Genomic DNA, 18,144 nt, shown 5'->3' with positions numbered 1-18,144 from the left:
TTGACTTTTTTAATTCTCCTTTGAGCTCTGTTTTGGTCTCCACCAGCTCCTACGAAAAATTCCTGTCTCTTTCGCCGTTAAATGCTCGGTTATTTTTACCAGCTAGTTGCCAGTTTTGTCAGTGTACTGTCTGGTGCTGAAAACTACACTGGTGAGATCGGAGATTGAACCTAAACAATAATGCTGTGGGACATAAAACTAAAACAATGAGTTAAAAAAGATGCTAAGATGCTCTCGATTCAGGTGCTAATTATCTTAAGGTTTGTCATGATAAGCAACCCCCTTCACACATTCAGTAATTTGAGCAATTGTTAACGTAAAAATATGGAAAAAAAATATGGTAGCATAAAAAGTATTTTTCCCACTAATTTTCTTTGCAGTGAAGTATGAGCAATAAAATCATATTTTCATCTAGATAAATATTTTATTGTTGCCATGGTAATACTATTACAATCATCTCATGCCATAAGTGAAATGTGAAAGACCTAAAGCACTATGCTGCATGTGGTCTATCTGTGTAGACAAGTATTTAAAACTGAAATATTATTACCATCATATGCACTTAAAATCATACTGGAAAACATGTGAAACAACACATTTGGACATCATAGAGACTGCAAAAAATATATATAAAAAAAACAAATATTGGGAATGTTTCATATGGCCTACAGCAAAACTATCGTAGTTAAATAAATTAAACACATGATCTCTATGTGAAACAAACACACATAACGTGAATCCTTTCTGCAGACACATACAGCAAAGCAAGAGATAACACTGATACATAAAGTACAATACAATCATATGTCAGTGAGACACATGATGCGGGCTATGGTGGTTAGTTCCTGATTTTCACTTTTTAAAAATATACTGCATATCTATTTATATATTCATATAAACAACAACAAAACGTCTGATAATTTCCTTTTTTTTATATTTCTAAAATACATCTATATAGAAACAATATGTACAATTTCCCCCAGAGTAAAACATTAAACAGATTCTTCTAAAATGGAAGAATAAATTAAGGTCCAGGGAGGAATACCCCTGTTTGTAAGGCCGGTGTGGGGCGGGTGGGGGGGGGGGGGGTTAAGAGCTGATAGACATATTGTTTGTCTCACACACACACTCTCTTTTACTCACACATTCGCGCGCACACACACACAAAGGCCATATGGTTCCAGGTGTACTTACTGAAGGTATTTGATATTCAGCAATGTTCTCGTGTTCATTCACTAAACAGTCGCCTCAGTGAGAGCTCATATTCTCAGAGGTTTGAATGTTGTGTGTCTTTTGTAACACTGTAATTCATAAGGGAACGGACATGTTGTGTAATGTCAGCAAGATGCCCGATAACACTTCCTGTTTGTGAGCTTTCGCTTTTCTTTCCTGCTGCATTCTGTGTACCCGCTCCTGCTAACTAAAACCTCATGAAACCTTTATGTTCCAAGAAACCTTTATGAACTTACATGCTCTTCGAGGCCTCACTTTGTAAGAGTCATGCTCTATTGACATGATTTACCATTCAACACAAACGTTATGTTACCTAACACCTGTGGAGTGTACTGTTACCTGACAGCTAGAGCTGATTTCACATCCTTTCTCCATGCTTTTTTTTCATTAAAGTCTCTGGGAGTCTCCACACTCTCGCAGCCTCCTCTAGGTCTCACGACGCATCGCCAGACCTCGCTTTACATGCGCTGACACATGAAACCACATGTGAGAGTTTATATAGTCCCACTTGATACTCTACTAAAGGAGCGCAGTCCATGTCTGTGGGATCACTGTCAACAATGTGCAGAGGAAGACGAGTAAAGATGGTGAGAACGAGGAGGTGGTCGGTGCTGAAGATACGTGGTGGTAGTTGTGGTGGCTGTGGACTCTGTCAGGTGGCTGCACTGTGATGTAACCATTGATGATGCGAACCAGTGGGGGAGGCGGAGACTGGACCATAGAGCTGTAAAGTTTAGAAAAGAGAGTAGAAAAGACACATTAGATTAAAAAAATCAATCTTTATTTATGTTTTAAAGCCCCCCAAACAAAAACTTTCTACACCACCATGCCGCCCCGGATATTTATATTACTGTGGCATATTTACTATGAATACAGTCCATCTGATGATTGTTTTGTTTCTGTTTTTTACCGTTTAATCACTACTACAAATGCACCTGTAGCCAGTATCTCACTATCACTACAGCTACAAATTATATTCAGCCACAAAATAAGCCTGAAAAGCTGGATATCAGAACAGAAGTACAGAGAGTTGTTGCATAGAGATGATACACATCTCATCTAGTTGCATTGGTGTGAACCGGCAGGTTTTCAGAATGTTGCAGAACAGCACATTGCAAATAGTCGCATGTTTCAACTCGTCTCGTTACGAATCTTTGGGCTGAACTGGGCTATAGTTTGACATTTAGGGCCACTGACCAGGCATGGGTATTAAGTTGGGAGTGAGAATGTGCTGTCCTGCAGGGGCTGTGCTGAATTAATATCTAAAGTATGTTTTTTCCTAGCTTTAAATTTGATTGCTGCTTATTTACATATAGCTATTTAATATTATAGAAAAATACCTTGAATTTTACACCAAGTTTTCAGGCGCCACTGACATATGTTATGAGCATAACGACCCAAATGTAAATTTTAATTGCAAAACCGGCTGTCCAGTTTGCATTAATTTCAGAAAAGGGCTGAGACAGTCCAAATGAGCTGTGTGGAATCATTTACTCTGGGTTTCAACTCAAAAACCTCCCCTAATTCTTGAGTTACAGCAGTTTGGGTAAAATCTTATTATTTCCACACTAATTTACATACATATATTTTTAAACACGCAGCCTTCTGTTTTATCTTTGCAATGCTAAGCCACTATATGATCTTTGGAACTGAGGGGAAAATCAAGAAGTAATCTGCACAAGAACAGGACTCTCTCTACATTCCCATACCATCCACAACTGCCAGAGAAAATATGCAGACAGCAGGAAAAAAACAATGGAAATATTGATGATGGTGAAGGCTACAAAGGAAAGTTTCTAGACAAAGGAATCCACTGCTACAGCACTGACCAATCAGTAGAGATTTTACAAATACAAAACTCCTGGGCGTGCAACACATTGATCAGCTCATGGCCATAAACCAACAGCCAATCAGACTGCCTGCTCTCTTTTTCTTCCTCTCCCAATATTACACATCCTGTCTGTCTCTCTTTATCTGTCCTTTTATAAACAAGTCTGGCAATTAAATCATTTCTGCTCTCCCGTTTGATGTGGAGACTGCAGCGCTTGTGTGGTTTTGACTGGGACGAGGCCAGGCAAAACAAACACACGAGTTCCTGAAGTCGGGATCTCCTCATACCAGTGGGCTGCGACGGCACTTTGGCACGACACTGTAACATTCAATATTAAAGAAAAGCCATTGCAAAACAGTAATTTTCCATTTTGGAAATCACTGGATTTATGTTTTATTGGGAGAGATTTTTTTGACAAGCATCAACATGAAGAAATCATTTAAGAAGGAGAAATTAAATTATGTCCAAGCCCTAAATTTCTATCATTAGTCCTCATTCTGACTTTGTCTGGAGACAAATTAGAGTGTGCTAACAGGGATTGTTGTAGACAAATGAGCTTGGATGGCCGACTGCAATCTCTCTGGCTGAGGAAGGGACACAGTTGGAAAAGTTTGAAGAGTTGAGCACCAGCCCAGCAAAGATGGCCAAAATATGCTGTGTGCGAATCAGTGATGGATGAGGGAACAACCACACAAATAGGCAACAGGACATAGATGCGGGTGACAAGCCAAAGCAGTAACAGCCCACTCCAGAATCAAACAGAAGCTTGTTTGCAGATTAAACTCGTTTTGATACTGGTCAGTGTGAAATGCTGGGCTTACAAAAGATCAGATATTTCCATCACATATTGCTGGCTCAAGGCTCAAGGCTCAAGGCTGTACTGCCTGCGGCTTCTGGTACCTTTTCGGCAAGATTTATGTCTGCTAAGTTTCTGTAAATATTGAAGCAGATATTCAAGAGTCACAGAGAAAACATTAGGATTTTTAAAGAAGTTACAAAGCGGGTGTATTCAGGTTTGAGGGCTAGAAGTCGTGTAAGGAAACCAGGTGCGTCACATCGCTCTGAGGCCAAGCGTCAAACACAGAATCGTGCCACTGTGACTGCTTCTGCTTCTGCTTTTTGGACTCCCTCTTTCCCTTTCTGACACGGCCATCTTTTCAGACATTCAAATATACAAAGACATGCACCGTGTACACTTTGTAACATGTGTACACAAACAGTCTGTTTCCTTTCCATTCAAAATACAGGGTCTCTCAGAACGAGAGAAAACATTTCTGCAGACATAACGTACACAAACGTTCACAAACCCCCTCTGTTCCCGCGAAGAACAGACGCTACATGGTTTGATTTTTCTTTCCATCTCTAATTTGGAATAGTGTATACTGTAAATGGAAAAATACATGTTCATATGGAGGCAAAAAATCCCCAGATGCTTAAGAGCAGAGTCCTGCAGGGTCCAATTTTGCAAACCATTACCTGCAGCCGGTTAGCTGCAATTACTGATAATGAGGATTTAGATATCGCTGGCATAATTATACGCTAACCAGGTAAAAACTGAAATTAAGAGACAGCAACACCAAACTATATTTTCTTTTTTTCCTCTCACCCAGTGCCCACACCCGGTGCAGGACTCACAGAACGCCGCACTGTTCTTACGCAACATGTCATCTACTAATATAGGAAACATAAGTGACTGAAAGCTGCTCACACTTTGAACATATAGCAGAACTGTTGAGACTATCCCAGCATGCAAGCCAGGGGAAACATCCTTGACAGGTTGCCAGTTTATCACACTAAAACACACAAATGGATAAACTGGATTCTCCCATTCACCTCACCTGCATGTCTTTGGATGGTGGGAGTAAAAGTAAGTTGCACCCAAATTAAAAAATAATTCGAATTCGAAGCTATATGTATAAACCATAGACTGAATAAAAATAATGTACGTAGCTACCGTGATGTCACTCATTGGTTTGCAGACTCATGTTTGGAAGCATTGAGTTGGCATTTTGGGTGTCGCTATTTTGGATTTGGATATTTTGGAGCCAGCAGTGACTTAGATGAGAGGGTGCAGCTATGAAGGAGTGATGCAGGATTTATACTTCTGCGTTGAACTGACGCCATACCTACATCGGCGCAGAGCCTACGCTGTACCCTATGCTGTACCCTCAGCTGTAGCCTGACAGCTACTACATGTAACTACACGTTGCAGCGACGCCGACCTTCTGTCTATGTTTGTACGCTGGGACCATTTGCCTCAGTGGAAACAAAGCTTTTATTCACTTTAATTCACAGATAAGAAACAATAAATTGTGAAGACAATAAAGCCTCCACAAAATAGCATTTTAAGTCTTGTGTGTGATTTATCCTGGCTTCATATGAGCAGAGGAAATCTCCGCTTGTCGCTAGGCTAATTTATACAAAGTATAAAGGCTTGTGCTAATAATGTTAGCATGTTATATATGTTTGGAAAACACGTTCAGTATAAGACAGTTGTTTGGTCCGTGAACCTTGAGTTGTAATGGAGCTACATTTTGTAATGTTATCTTCCTTAAATGTTGCTGTTGTCCCTGGCTTCATATGAGAAGAGGAGAAGTCTGCTAGCCGCTAGGCTAATTTATACAAAGTATAAAGGCTTGTGCTAATAATGTTAGCATGTTATATTTGTTTGGAAAACGTGTTCAGTATAAGACAGTTGTTTTGTCAGTGAACCTTGTGAGCTGTAATGGAAAATAGAAAAGTCTGCTAGCCGCTAGGCTAATTTATACAATGTAAAATGCCATAGGCTTGTGCTAAAAACATTAGCATGTTGTATCTGCGGGGAAAATGATTCAGAAGGGTGGATCTGACTGGGAGCCCAAGGACGCTGTCCGCAGACAGCCTGTCACTCAAAGTGGCAACATCCTTAATTATGTGTAACTTTAAGCCTTAATAAAAATGTATATAGGTGAGTTATATTAGAATTCACCCCTGTACAGTTGTCATGCTAAAGAGACCAAAATCATTTTTGTGCAGGCTGTAAACACATTTATTTCTGCTGTAAAGCTGGGCATTTCAACATCACTTTTGGGGCCAGCCTCAAGTGGCCATTTATGGAACTGCAGTTTTTGTCACTTCTACATTAGCTTTACTTTTCAGCCATACAAGTTGACACTTGGTGTTAACAGCGTAAGAGGAAGAGTTGGGAAAAGTACCATCATGTGCAGACAACTTAGAAATGTGAACCACATATTTTAAATATTGTACTAAAACAATGTGTAATGGTCACCTGCGGCTGTGACAGGACCAGAGTTTATGTTTCTGTATAAACAGACCCAGCCTCCATCTGTATAATGTTAACACTAGCCACAGAAAACAAGCTCTATGTTCCACACAAACTAATGCGAGTATAGGAGGGTTGACATTGGCATGCAAACACAAGCTCATTCAGGAGTCAGATAAAAGAAGAAATACAAACATTGATTAAAAAGAATATTAATCTGATTTATATTATATATTATCTAGGAAGCAAATGCTAATTGCCTGACAATATTACTCAACAGCTTTTTGAATATGTAGCTAGACAAATTAAAGGGTGAATGTATATGTAATTTTTAAAGAGATAATTTTGTCACCTTGTTCTTTAGGCTGATGATTGTGCAGTTAATTAATGTATTGAATTTAAGTTGAGTTGTTCTAATATAACACATAATATATTTAAAATCATTAGTCAGCGAGAGGTCAGCAAGGTGGCTAGGTGGCTCTGTCTCCTCACAGCATGGGGCCTTTTTGTTGTGACGTTTGCATGTTCTCCTCGTGTTCGAGTGGGTTTCCTTCAGGTGCTCCAGTTTCCTCCCACACTCTATGGATGTGCAAGTCAGGTGAACTGGAAACTCTAAACTGCCTGTAGGCGTGAGTGAATGTGGTTGTCTGACTATATGTGTTGTATATGATGAGACAGCCTCCAACTCTGAGCAGGATGAGTGGGTGTAGAAAATGGATGTAGGTTTCAAATTAACCTCTTCGCTCTCTGCCCACATGCATAATCGTATCCCTGACAACATAACATTTTGCGTCTACAACAATCTAAAATAAGTTCCAACACGGCAGACCACACCTTGTGCAGAGGTCTCCTTTTTGTCTGAAAGGTGAGCTTGTTTTGTTGTCCGGTTAGTCCCTGCCTGGAGCTACTGTGAGACCAAAACCGGATACTTAGTAGGAATTCCCAGGCTGCTATTTTCACATCCAAGACACTTATACCAGCTAGGAACTAGTCTGTACTCATGCCACACTGCAGGGTGTGTGTGTGTGTGTGTGTGTGTGTGTGTGTGTATGTGGTGAAGTGTGTGCAGACTGCATTAAGAGTATGGTGATGTGATACAGTGGCTGTTTGAGCCTGCGGCATCACACCAGGAAGTGTCAGTTCTACTCTATAGACAGGTGGAAGGACTGCATTACACATTTCCAATTTCCCCTCGCTACCCTCACATCCTCTGTCTTTCTTCTCTCAGCCTTTCCCGTTATACTCTTCTCTTTTGTTCCCATCTGTGCCCCTTTGTCTGACCTTTTCTACATTTCTCCTCACCCCCCTTTCACAGTAAAAGAGGCAGTCATTGATGACATATGTTTATCTGAAACAAGATCCCATACACGCTCATCCTCGACCCCCCCCCCCCCCCCCCCCCCCCCCCCGTCCTCTTACCTCTCCTCGATGCGAACCCAGAGGTCGTTAAAATGCCGGTGCCGCTGTTTCTTTTGCTTGTTCCTCCTCTTTTTCTTCAGCATTTTCCTCTCTGCTTTCTCCAGCAGCTCCAGGCTATCTGGCGGCAGAAGCATGTGGGGTAGCAGGTCATCCTCCAGGGGACGCCCCTGATCGTCCTCTTTGTGGGGGAGCTCGTGGAGGAAAGGCTCCAGGAGAGGGGACTCGTCGTGGTGGTCTTCTGACCCTGGCGAGTCGGGCCTGGATGATGATCTCCTAGAGGGTGCACATCACAGGAACATGAGATGGGAGACTTTTGCAACAGTTAAATGTGACATTTAATGTCAGCATATGTCATGTGTCCTACCTCTCTATAGTTCAAGGACCTGCGGAGGCTTTGTTAGTTCAACACAGACTGTAGACTTTGATTGTTTGCATGCAAATTACAACTGACAAATGTGAATCTCAGCAATATTTGTTTTCATGTATTTCATTAATGCATGTCCCTTTCAGTGGGGTGCATGGTAATTGACATTTTGCAAAATACCAACATGGGCCAAATTCATGCCAGTACATAATTGAGTTTGGTTTGAAGGGACGGGCTTAGTCACCTCAGGTGGAATCTTGCAGATATGAAGCGCATGTGAGAATTAGATCCTGAACAAATGGATTAATGGCGGAGAAATTGATTAAGCTGCTGAGTGTTTTCTATGGATGTTGTAATATATTTTGGTATGTTTTCGCTGTGATGTTGGAATCCACTGTAACTGTTGTGAATACAGCCTGACTATAGATGCCAGTCTCTACAACAGTTTCAGGTCTACAGATGCTGAATTTATAGATTTCCTTCCATGTGACATGGTGAAAGCGAATGTCCCATTGAAAAGGTATCACTGCAGCCTGGAAAGGACGTGTGCAACCATGGTCAAATTAAATTAAAGGAGAGCGGAGGAGAGGAGGAATTCCTGCTATGTAAGAAGAGGTCATCGTGGACTTTCTAAAAACAAATCTGGAAAAACAAATGAAAGCACCGGAATGGGAAGTATGAGAACAAAACCAAAACCCATCTTTAAAAACAATATTGCCTCTAATGAGCTGCTGGCCATCTCTAATGGGATTAATAACTATTGTCAACAATCACCACGCATGCTGAGGTTTAGCAGATATGTGCAGTGCACATCCAGGTCTTGTGTGAATGGAGAATTCCAGAGATTAACCTATGACAGCGGTCCAGTGTGACTGCGCCATATGCAGGTTCATCACAGGCTCATAATCCTGCATCAAACACAGAGCCTGTGTGTGAAAGTAGATTCACTCATTCATTTAGTCACACACACACACACACACACACACACACACAGCAGAGCATAGATCTGCACTGAGATAGCCACCCGCACAGTGTGCTATGGTAGAGTGCACTACATGCTTCACAGCAGGAGGTATGAACTCTGCTGAGGTTGGCCTTTTCAACAACACTTCACTGGTGGCCGGTGGGGATTTTGTCAGATTTATCTGTGCTGCAATCTACATAGTTGAAAAAAAAAAGAAAGCCCCAGTGAACAAGGGACATCACTGAGCATATTTTTTTCCTTAAAAATGAAAAGAGCAAACATGAGATCCCTACAGCTATCCCACCACCGCACCACACTCCTTGATTCCAAGTACTCAATTACACATAAGGGACTGCAGCTCCGTCGATCAGACTTCCCTTTGCAAAAAACTCAAGCTTGGATTAAAGTAAATGTTTGAGTTCCACAGTTTCATAGCCACAAGTCATATTTTTTAAATCTTCTGACAACATCTGGGAGCACAAAATAAATTGGAAATGTTTATAGTTATTTAAAACTGTAGTTTGCTTTTATAAAAAAAAAATGCAAAAATAAAAATGTTTTTGTGATATTTGATGAAACTGTCACTCTATCCTGACGGTAGCATGTGGGACAGATAATATATAGGAAAAAAAAAATATATTTCTCCTCCTCTTCCTCCTGGTGCTTCTCCTGGCATTTGCAAGAATCCACTGCACTGAACAAAAACAACCAATCAGAGCTGAGAGTCTCTAACACTGCTGTCAATCATGCTTGTGCTCGCCATTTCATGCCTCAAATGTTCTCAAACACATATTTAAGTTCACTGTTTAGCTGTAAAATAAGAAAGTTTGTGACCATGTTGAAAACAGTCAACCCGAAACAAAGCCAAACCCCACTGGCCTAAGCAAACGTTCTCATTTCACAGCTAAACAGTGCACTAAAATATGTTTCTGAAAACATCTGAGGTGACAAATAGGCAATGCAAGAATAACATTTAATTTTTATGAATAGTCGCAGTCAGCTCAGGATATTTCTCAACTTCAAAAACCAGTCTGTGTTTCACAGGTGGAATGCTTTTCAAGTTAAGCAGCAGTAGTAACTTAGTACAGCTCTGATTCAGCACTGCGATAGTTAACAGTGTGTTGTTTCATGTGTAGGGCAAAAATATATTCAGCATGGGAATGGCGGACCCCGCCACAACAAGAAAATACTAATATAGAGAGAGATGAATACATTGAGTGGCTTTTACTGAAAAAATGCTGATTAAAAATAGTATCAAAGACAGGATATTGATTTCATTCAAATGTTAAAGATTAAAACTTGAAAGCTCACTGCTAATGGATAATGTTCACAGCTTGTCTGTTTCAGATTAAGAATGATAGTTCAATCCAACGGTAACAAAAGAGAGCAAATTAATGTAGAGTTGACTGTTGGCTAATCCTATCTAAAGTTGATAGTATAAAGCCAAAAACACATGCCGCCCCGAACACACACTGGACGCATTGCGCTGCAGCTCGTCAACAGACAACCACACAAAGTTATCACTACTTTTACTGAAAGATATGTACTTCCTCCACCTCTGCATTAGCTTAGAATCAAGTGTGCAGAGCCCCCAATTAAACTTGATTTCTCACCTGAAGAGGCGATCTCCAGAGCTATGACACACCAGAAAATATCTTTTTGGCCGTTGTCTTTGTAATGAAAGGATTGTGGGTCGTTTAACTCGGGATATCCCTCTGCCTCAACAACAAGTCTCTCCTTATCCATTCTTTGTCACACACGAGACACAGAAACAGCTAGAGCTCTCTTTATACATCAAAGGTGAGGTGCGGAGTCGAGCTGTCACAGGAACAGAGAAAAAGAGCTGCTATGGGAGCTAGTGTGCAAGCAGACAGTGAGTGAGGGAAAATGCATTTAATTACCGGGGTGGTGAGGCTGGAAATAGGACAGTGGCGTATAGTGGTGGATCCAGGAGCGCCGGCGCGTATCTTGCCGCCACCAGTGTGAGTTGTACACTGAAAACAATAAGGGCGTGTTTTTGACACACAACATTTGCTGCCGGTGTGTTAGCACAGGTAAGTTTATAATTTTAGTGCTTAAAGTTTAAAGGCAATGACGGTCCTTTTTATCTCCTCTTACAACAACAACAGTCTTATGAATCCGGTTATTTCTTTTTAGTGATCAACAACGTCGACACCAAAATCAGTCTCTCATGTGATTAGTAGATTTGTGGCTTACAGTGTCAGTAGTTAAGGTAAATTAATAAATCTTACAAATAAGGCGATGAAACAAATACTCATGTTCCGGGACACTTGTAGACAGTGAGTACTCAAAAAAGGAGAATCACTCAACGAATAACTACTGAGAGCAGTTTTTCATTATTTGCAGACAACGCATTTCTCACAAGGGCCAGCAGAACTTGAACATCTGTTTTGAGTCTGCAAAGCAACACAGAGCAACTATGGAGTTGTGCTTACTTGGAAAATGATTTCCCATTTGAAATCCAGTCAGTGAAGAAGTTGAAAGAAATATATATTCCTGTCAGGGCCATGAGGCAGCGGTTGCCCTGTAAAATGTGGCCGGGACATGAAACCTTACACTCATTTAAGTGATAAAATATGGGCCTTCGAGTTTTACAGACTCATGTTTTAAGAAGAAATCATGATGTGCAACAACTATGGCGAAACATAATATTTTCTGCCTAGTTCTGCATCCGTCATCTACGTATTTCTCACGTTCTCAGCAATTTTCTTGGTCAGTCTCTTCTGTCTTCTCTCATTTCTCAGACATTTCTTCTGGTTTTTATGGGAAATTGTTGTTCAAAAAACTTGCTGGAACTGAAAAAAGCCCTGAACAAATTATTCCTTTACCTTTGTCTCCCTGAATTAGTTCACCTAACCCAACATGTGCCACATTATAAATCATTTTAAGGTTGATTTTTAGAGTTTTAATGATTGTGTGAAAGGTTTAAAGTTTGTATCATGTCCAGATTTGTACCAAAATCAGGCTCAGCAGCAATATACAATTTCCTGTCATCAGTGAAACTAAAGCTTTTGCGTTTTTGTGGCCGATTTAGCCGACACTACAATTTCAAGTATTTAGAGGGGGAAAAAAATTGATTTCAGGAGGACAAACTGCAGTAATTTTGTAAAGTTAGGAGCTCATATAATATTAGGGCACTAGTTAAATACACATGTATTCACATGATGAAACACAAAATGCAGTCCACTAAATTTAGATGATGTGTATGTGTGAGTGTGTGTGTTACTATGTGTGTGTGTGTTTAGGGAAATTAAGGCAGTAAATTTACCTGTTTACGGGCTGCCCAGCAGGGGTGTGCTCCACCTCATATCCCTGGCGGCGAAGCACATCAATGACTGTGTTGTTGCCGAGAAAGTGACCTGCGACCGAAAAAAAAAGAAAAGTGATGACCTCCACCTCTGAATGCTAATAATGAGAAACAGCAAGCAAATTGAAACAAGACATATACGATCCTTCTAACTGTACTGTTTCAGAAGATCATAGGAAAAGTGTAATGAAGTCCTTGCTATGGTTTAAATACAGAGATAAAGGTGTTGGACTGGTGTTAACCATGGAGCTGGAGCTGGGAGGCAGTTAGCCTGGTTTAGCATACACATTAGCATAGCAACATTATTTAGTAAGTAAAGCTAAAGTCTGACACCCTTGCGCATGTAGTCACACACTATATGATTTTGCAAAGACTGAGGATCTCACAGGGTCACTATTTGAGATTATTTCCCATCCTGCACCTGGAGGACAATATTACATCAAACTCCCTTTAAGAAACATGACATATTAACAGTTCCTTAAGCACATAACTCTGGCAAAATAAGATAAAAGGCCTCATATGTTGACAGTATTCTTGTCAATTTAGCATCAGTATAATCCAGTGGCGGCTGCTGGTCTCAAACAGGGGAAGCTCACTTTAAGTTTACATCAGTTTTTCAACCACACTCAAGCCATAGATTTTCAGGTGGGTTTAAACACCTGAACTGTACTGTACAAATGAGGTGAAAATGAGCTATATCGCTTATGGAAATAAGAAACTCCAGATAGCACTCTGTCAGAAGACTCCACTCGCAAATATGCGCATGGGACTGAGCTCGAAATGCGCCGATGCCGTGTATTTCCAAAGCGCTGTCAATCACAAAGGGGTTCAGCCTTTTAGACAATTCCTCCAATCATCATGCATACACCGAGCGTCCTCTCCCGCCTACCGCTCCATTAGGTCCCAGGGAAGCTGAGCCTCCCTGGAAGTGATGATTTTGTCGCATTTATCCAATGACCGTCTCGCTTTGCTGCATGAAAAAAAACCTGCTCAGCACTGTCTCATAGGAATGCTTGGAGGCTCCGCGTCCACCGTGCTGACACGAGAATGTATGACAGGGAGGTCGCGTTTGAAAACTGGTGATAAACAGCTGACGTTTGAACGGGTCCATGTCATTGGTTCGAGAGCTCATTGGTTCGACATCCCATTAGTCCGACAGTCCGCGGTGCTGAACGGCTCGCGGCGGGCGTATGGTGCGCCGCAACCGGCTTGAGGTGGAGCAGGCTCACGGCTTATGTGTTTGTCACTTTCTTTTTCATTTTAACCCACACCATGATCTTTTCCTGACCCTAACCAAGTGGTTTTTGTGCCTAAACCTAACCAGACCTTAACCACAGGGTATCATGATGATTTCGGAACGGACTTCGGAACAATGAGTTTAATATGGTCGGAACAATGGGCTGTCGAACCAATGGGCTGTCGAACTAATGGGCAGTTCCTGTTTGAACGTCATAGTCATGAGGTTAAATGCATCCTAGCGCATGTTTAATGCAGTGTAAATTCTTATTTTAATGTAAATTCAATAGTGCATATTTGACCATTTCTTCTATGAAATTTTAGAGGAAGTTCAGCCTCCCTTGTTGTCTCAGAGCAATCGCCCCTGGTATAATCCATTAAGATAAACTGTAGTTGCGTACAAACTTTACATTTTGGATTTTGTCCCCTCAGCTCCCTACCAGCGTCCGTTTTGTTGGTTGAGCTATTTTATTGAGAGGAGATCGTGGGAATGAGAGGTGAACCGTGTCAAAAATTGTTGGTGGATCAGATGAACACGAATTAAACACGGACTCTTGTTCACTCCACCAGTTTCTCCTCCTTTTCCACAGTGCAAGGGAACCAACATGTGTTTGTGTTCTTGTACCTCCCCAGAGTCTCCTTCGTGTTTACTGTCTTCCCAGTGACAACGTTCACATCATTGAACTTTATTGTTTGGTTGTATGTGACTAAAAATTAACGATAACATTAAACATTTTGTCAAATATCCATCCAAGAAATAAACTGACTTGTGACAGCTGGGACTGAGCTTTATGGTCACCATACACCAAATGATCTGGATCACGGGAGCACAGTGGAAACACTTGAAAAGTTGTCATTGAGGAAACAAATTAAATAATTTCTGAAATTTTGAACTATTTCTTTCTCCTTGTGTCCTTTCATGCTTCTGCTGGCTACTGAGCGCTTTCACCTATTCCATGCGTAATCATCTCACCTCACCTTTTTCCTCTACTCCTCTCTTTTAACGGACTACCCTTTGTTTCATTTCTCTTCACCTCCTATTCGCTCTTCCGCAGTCCTTGATTACCCCCTACCCACCCCCCCTCATATCTGCCATCTTTTCTTCCCCCTCTATTTTCATCTCTCCATTCTCCTCCTTCCTTATCTCCAGCTTCCCCTCGTCTCCCTCTTCCTCTCGCTCTCGCTCTGACCCTCTCAGCTACGTGAAGTGGGGACATTGAGGCTTCAGGTTGCCATGTCAAGAGGTCTCCATTCTTCCCCTCACTCTGACAAGGGGGAGCAGGGGCCCATTGTTTGGGCCTGCTCAGCCGTGGCACCACAGAGCTGTGTAAACAATGAGCCCCGGCACTTTAATCTGGCCCAGAGCCATCGATAGAGAGAGGTTGGCCTCGATGCACTTTGGGTGCCATGATGCTGCCCCATCTCTAGAACTAATAAGGGTTGGCTAAAACTATGTCCCAGTGTGGAACGGCCATGGAAGAGGACCGAGGGGGTACTAGGAAAAGTGCAATGCAACATTTGATCGTTAGTAACCTTTTTTTAAACAAGTTTTCTTGGTAAACGCAAGAGCATTTCGTTTGCTTAGCCACTTTGAGAGGAACAATGTCCAGCAACAATGAAGCTTGATGGACCTTTAAAAAACTGACAAGCTTTGTACGTGTCTTTACTTCGTATTTGATCTGTCTCTGACCTTATGTTTTACCATTCTTTGAGTGAAGGGGCTTTTATCTTACTTGGGCACCTCTCTAAATCATCTCAGAGCTCCTGTCAAAGAATAACCAATGGCTAGCATGCAAACGACACGTGAATTTATTTTCTGCTTCGAGCTGAAACCATTATCAATACAGGTGGTCAGTCAAATGAATACCCTGCAGCTCTTAAACTCTCCATGGGAGTTGGAAACCAGACACAGGGACAGAGTTTCCCAGCCTGCCCACGTTTAGAAACAACTCAGTGTGATTTATGTGAGTTTACGTCAGGGGATTAAGGTGGGACAAATGGAGCTGTTCGGCACAATGTAGGGCCACAGAAGGGTGGGCGGACTTCAGAACTTCAAAGGGACACACACGCATACAAATACGTATACACACGCAAATTCTAATAGGAGGTAAACCATCAATTCTGACGTGTCCCCAAAGGCTTGAGTGTGATTTTGGGGGCCGAGTGTGTGTTTGAAGAGTTGAAAAAAAGCTATTATATGCTTGTGACTGGAGATATTTGGCACCACACACACATACACAAAAAATTTAAAAAAAGAAAAGAAGAAGAAAATGTTGAAAAGTTTTTGAAAATTTGACTCAACAAGTCCAAACCGCAAATCCAAAAATCAGAAGAAGCTTTTTTTATGACATCATATAAACAAAAAATCTCCTTTACAGTGGATTTTCTCCAAATGTGCTTTCCATTTTTGGAGCAGCCAGTGTGTCCTTTAGCAATATCACAGAAAATCACAGATGGCACCGACTGCGTTATTCTCTCAGTATGAATCAGCTGTACAATTTCACACACATTTTTGAGCGTGCCTGTTCTTGAAACATTTTTTATTGAGATTTGATGCTTAAAAACAGATGACACATGAATTTGAAGGAAACAGCACGCTGCAAGCACTGCACATGAAGGCCATCTTTATAACCAGCAGTCCACCTTAACAAGAACACACTTAGAAAAAAGAGGCCGAACCTGCAGCCTGCCGCTGCGCCGAAGTCATGGAATTACAAACAAAAACGAAATTCAGACATCTTTGATTAAAAATGATTGATGGCCCGGAAAGAGGCAGAAAATTATGTTTTAGAAGGTCTGCATTTTCCTGAAATAGGCCTCATGTATGACGTAGCCTTTGGCAACTGGCATGAACTTTGGGGCCTAAATATGGCAGGTGATTTGTGACAACGGCTTCTCCCTGTTTCTCTCTCATACTGCTAATGATTGGAACCAAGCTGTATATTACTTTGTGTTAGAAAGAAAGAAAGGACTCTATATACCAATCTTACATACAATGTGAAATTTATAATTCTTCACATTCTTCCTCTGCTCATGGAGGTGAATTAATTTTCTCTGCAGTATACTAAAGAAAACAATTTATATGGCAATCTTTGTGGGGTCAAACTCTACTCAGGGGTCAGGAAACACTGACAACGCTTTGCGGTGAGAAACACCTGTGCATCCTTTGCCAAACAATCCCACTGCGACACAGCGAGCATCAACACCTGGGTCAGAGAGGACGTTTTAAAAGCTTTAGGGCTCACACAGTGACTCACTGCACACAGCAAAACTACTTCCATACATACTTTTCTCCTTCAGTACTTCCACATTTGCTTCAAAAATAAAGCACACATGATAATTGTAAAAATGCTGACGTCGTGGAGCTCGCTGGTAAACACTGTAGCATTCTCCTGCGCTGTGTTAAATTTGGTTCTGCCAGTCTGGCTTCACAGATGTTTTCATTGCATGGCTCTGTTGAACATGTTGACTCATAGTATCACAATCAGTTTTTCTGGTTATTGGTTGTCTCACGACAAATTCAAACTAGAAGGGCATTCACGGTCACAGGCCTGTGCCATGGCCGACAGTCAAGTCTTAGATATGCAAATAGCGCAACCACTATGTGCGTCTGGATATGTTTCCTTAGAGGAAAACTACACCCACAAATTGACCATTTGTACATCAGTTAGTCATGCTGTGTTACCTTGAATTTGTGGAGAAAACTTTGTTTTTCTTGCATGCTTCCACAGAAAAAGGAGAACATGATGATATATCAACTGATTGGGGGCCATGTATGACAACAGCAAAACTTTATTAAAACATATATTTATAAATTACCACACATCTTCTGCAGTATAATTCAAGTCTCATTTATCCAGCACTTTTGCTAAAAATGTAATATTTAAAACTGAAGTGAAAATGAAACTTATCTATGCTCTCTTTAAAACCAGACTCCAATACTAAGGTTGGGTTTTTTTGGGGCAAAAATGAAAATGAGACTTGGATTATTCTGCACGAGTTGTGTGAGAGTTTGTAAACAGATGTTTTGATATAGTCTTGCTGTTGTTAATCATCGTCCCCAATTCATCAAAAAACAATGTGTGCCATTTTCCATGGAAGCATGGAAAGCATGGAAGTTTTCTTCACAAATTTAAGATAACACGGCACAACTAAATCAGTTACAAATGGTCATTTTATGGGTGAGGTATTTCTTTAATACCTCATGTGGAGTTTATTGCAGACACTCCACATTTGGATGTGGGTAAGAATAGAAGTAGTTGCACGATATGTGTGTATTCATGTGTCCATCTGCGTTTGAGAGAAAAGTGTTGTTACTATTGTGGTGGTGTAACAGTTGTACCAGTTCTCCCATCAAAACCATGTCCCTGAGTGTCCCATAACAGCTGCTTTCTGTATGAATTTTGAGCATCTTGTAGGCTACTCCAGAGGATTACTGATACCCTTGAATGTAGATTGTGATATGGAGTTATTGTATTTCTACAATTAGCTATGTTTGTCACTACTG

General features: G+C 41.1%; 1 protein-coding gene across 1 annotated transcript in view; it reads right to left on the bottom strand.

The window, feature by feature from the left end:
- Positions 1 to 404: 404 nt before the first annotated feature.
- The window catches only part of trabd2a (TraB domain containing 2A), a 90,151-nt gene continuing 72,411 nt past the window's right edge, over positions 405 to 18,144 (bottom strand). Inside the window, exons 5-7 of the mRNA XM_033646080.2 lie at positions 12,363 to 12,453; positions 7,746 to 8,018; positions 405 to 1,957 (exon numbers count right to left, since the gene is read on the bottom strand). Of these exons, the coding sequence (XP_033501971.1) occupies positions 1,753 to 1,957; positions 7,746 to 8,018; positions 12,363 to 12,453 (569 nt within the window). The 3' untranslated portion in view covers positions 405 to 1,752. The remainder of the gene's footprint in view (positions 1,958 to 7,745; positions 8,019 to 12,362; positions 12,454 to 18,144) is intronic.

The sequence above is a fragment of the Epinephelus lanceolatus genome, chromosome 19, assembly GCF_041903045.1.
Source record: "Epinephelus lanceolatus isolate andai-2023 chromosome 19, ASM4190304v1, whole genome shotgun sequence".
Taxonomy (NCBI): domain Eukaryota; kingdom Metazoa; phylum Chordata; class Actinopteri; order Perciformes; family Serranidae; genus Epinephelus; species Epinephelus lanceolatus.
This window is presented reverse-complemented; position numbering and strand designations above follow the sequence as displayed.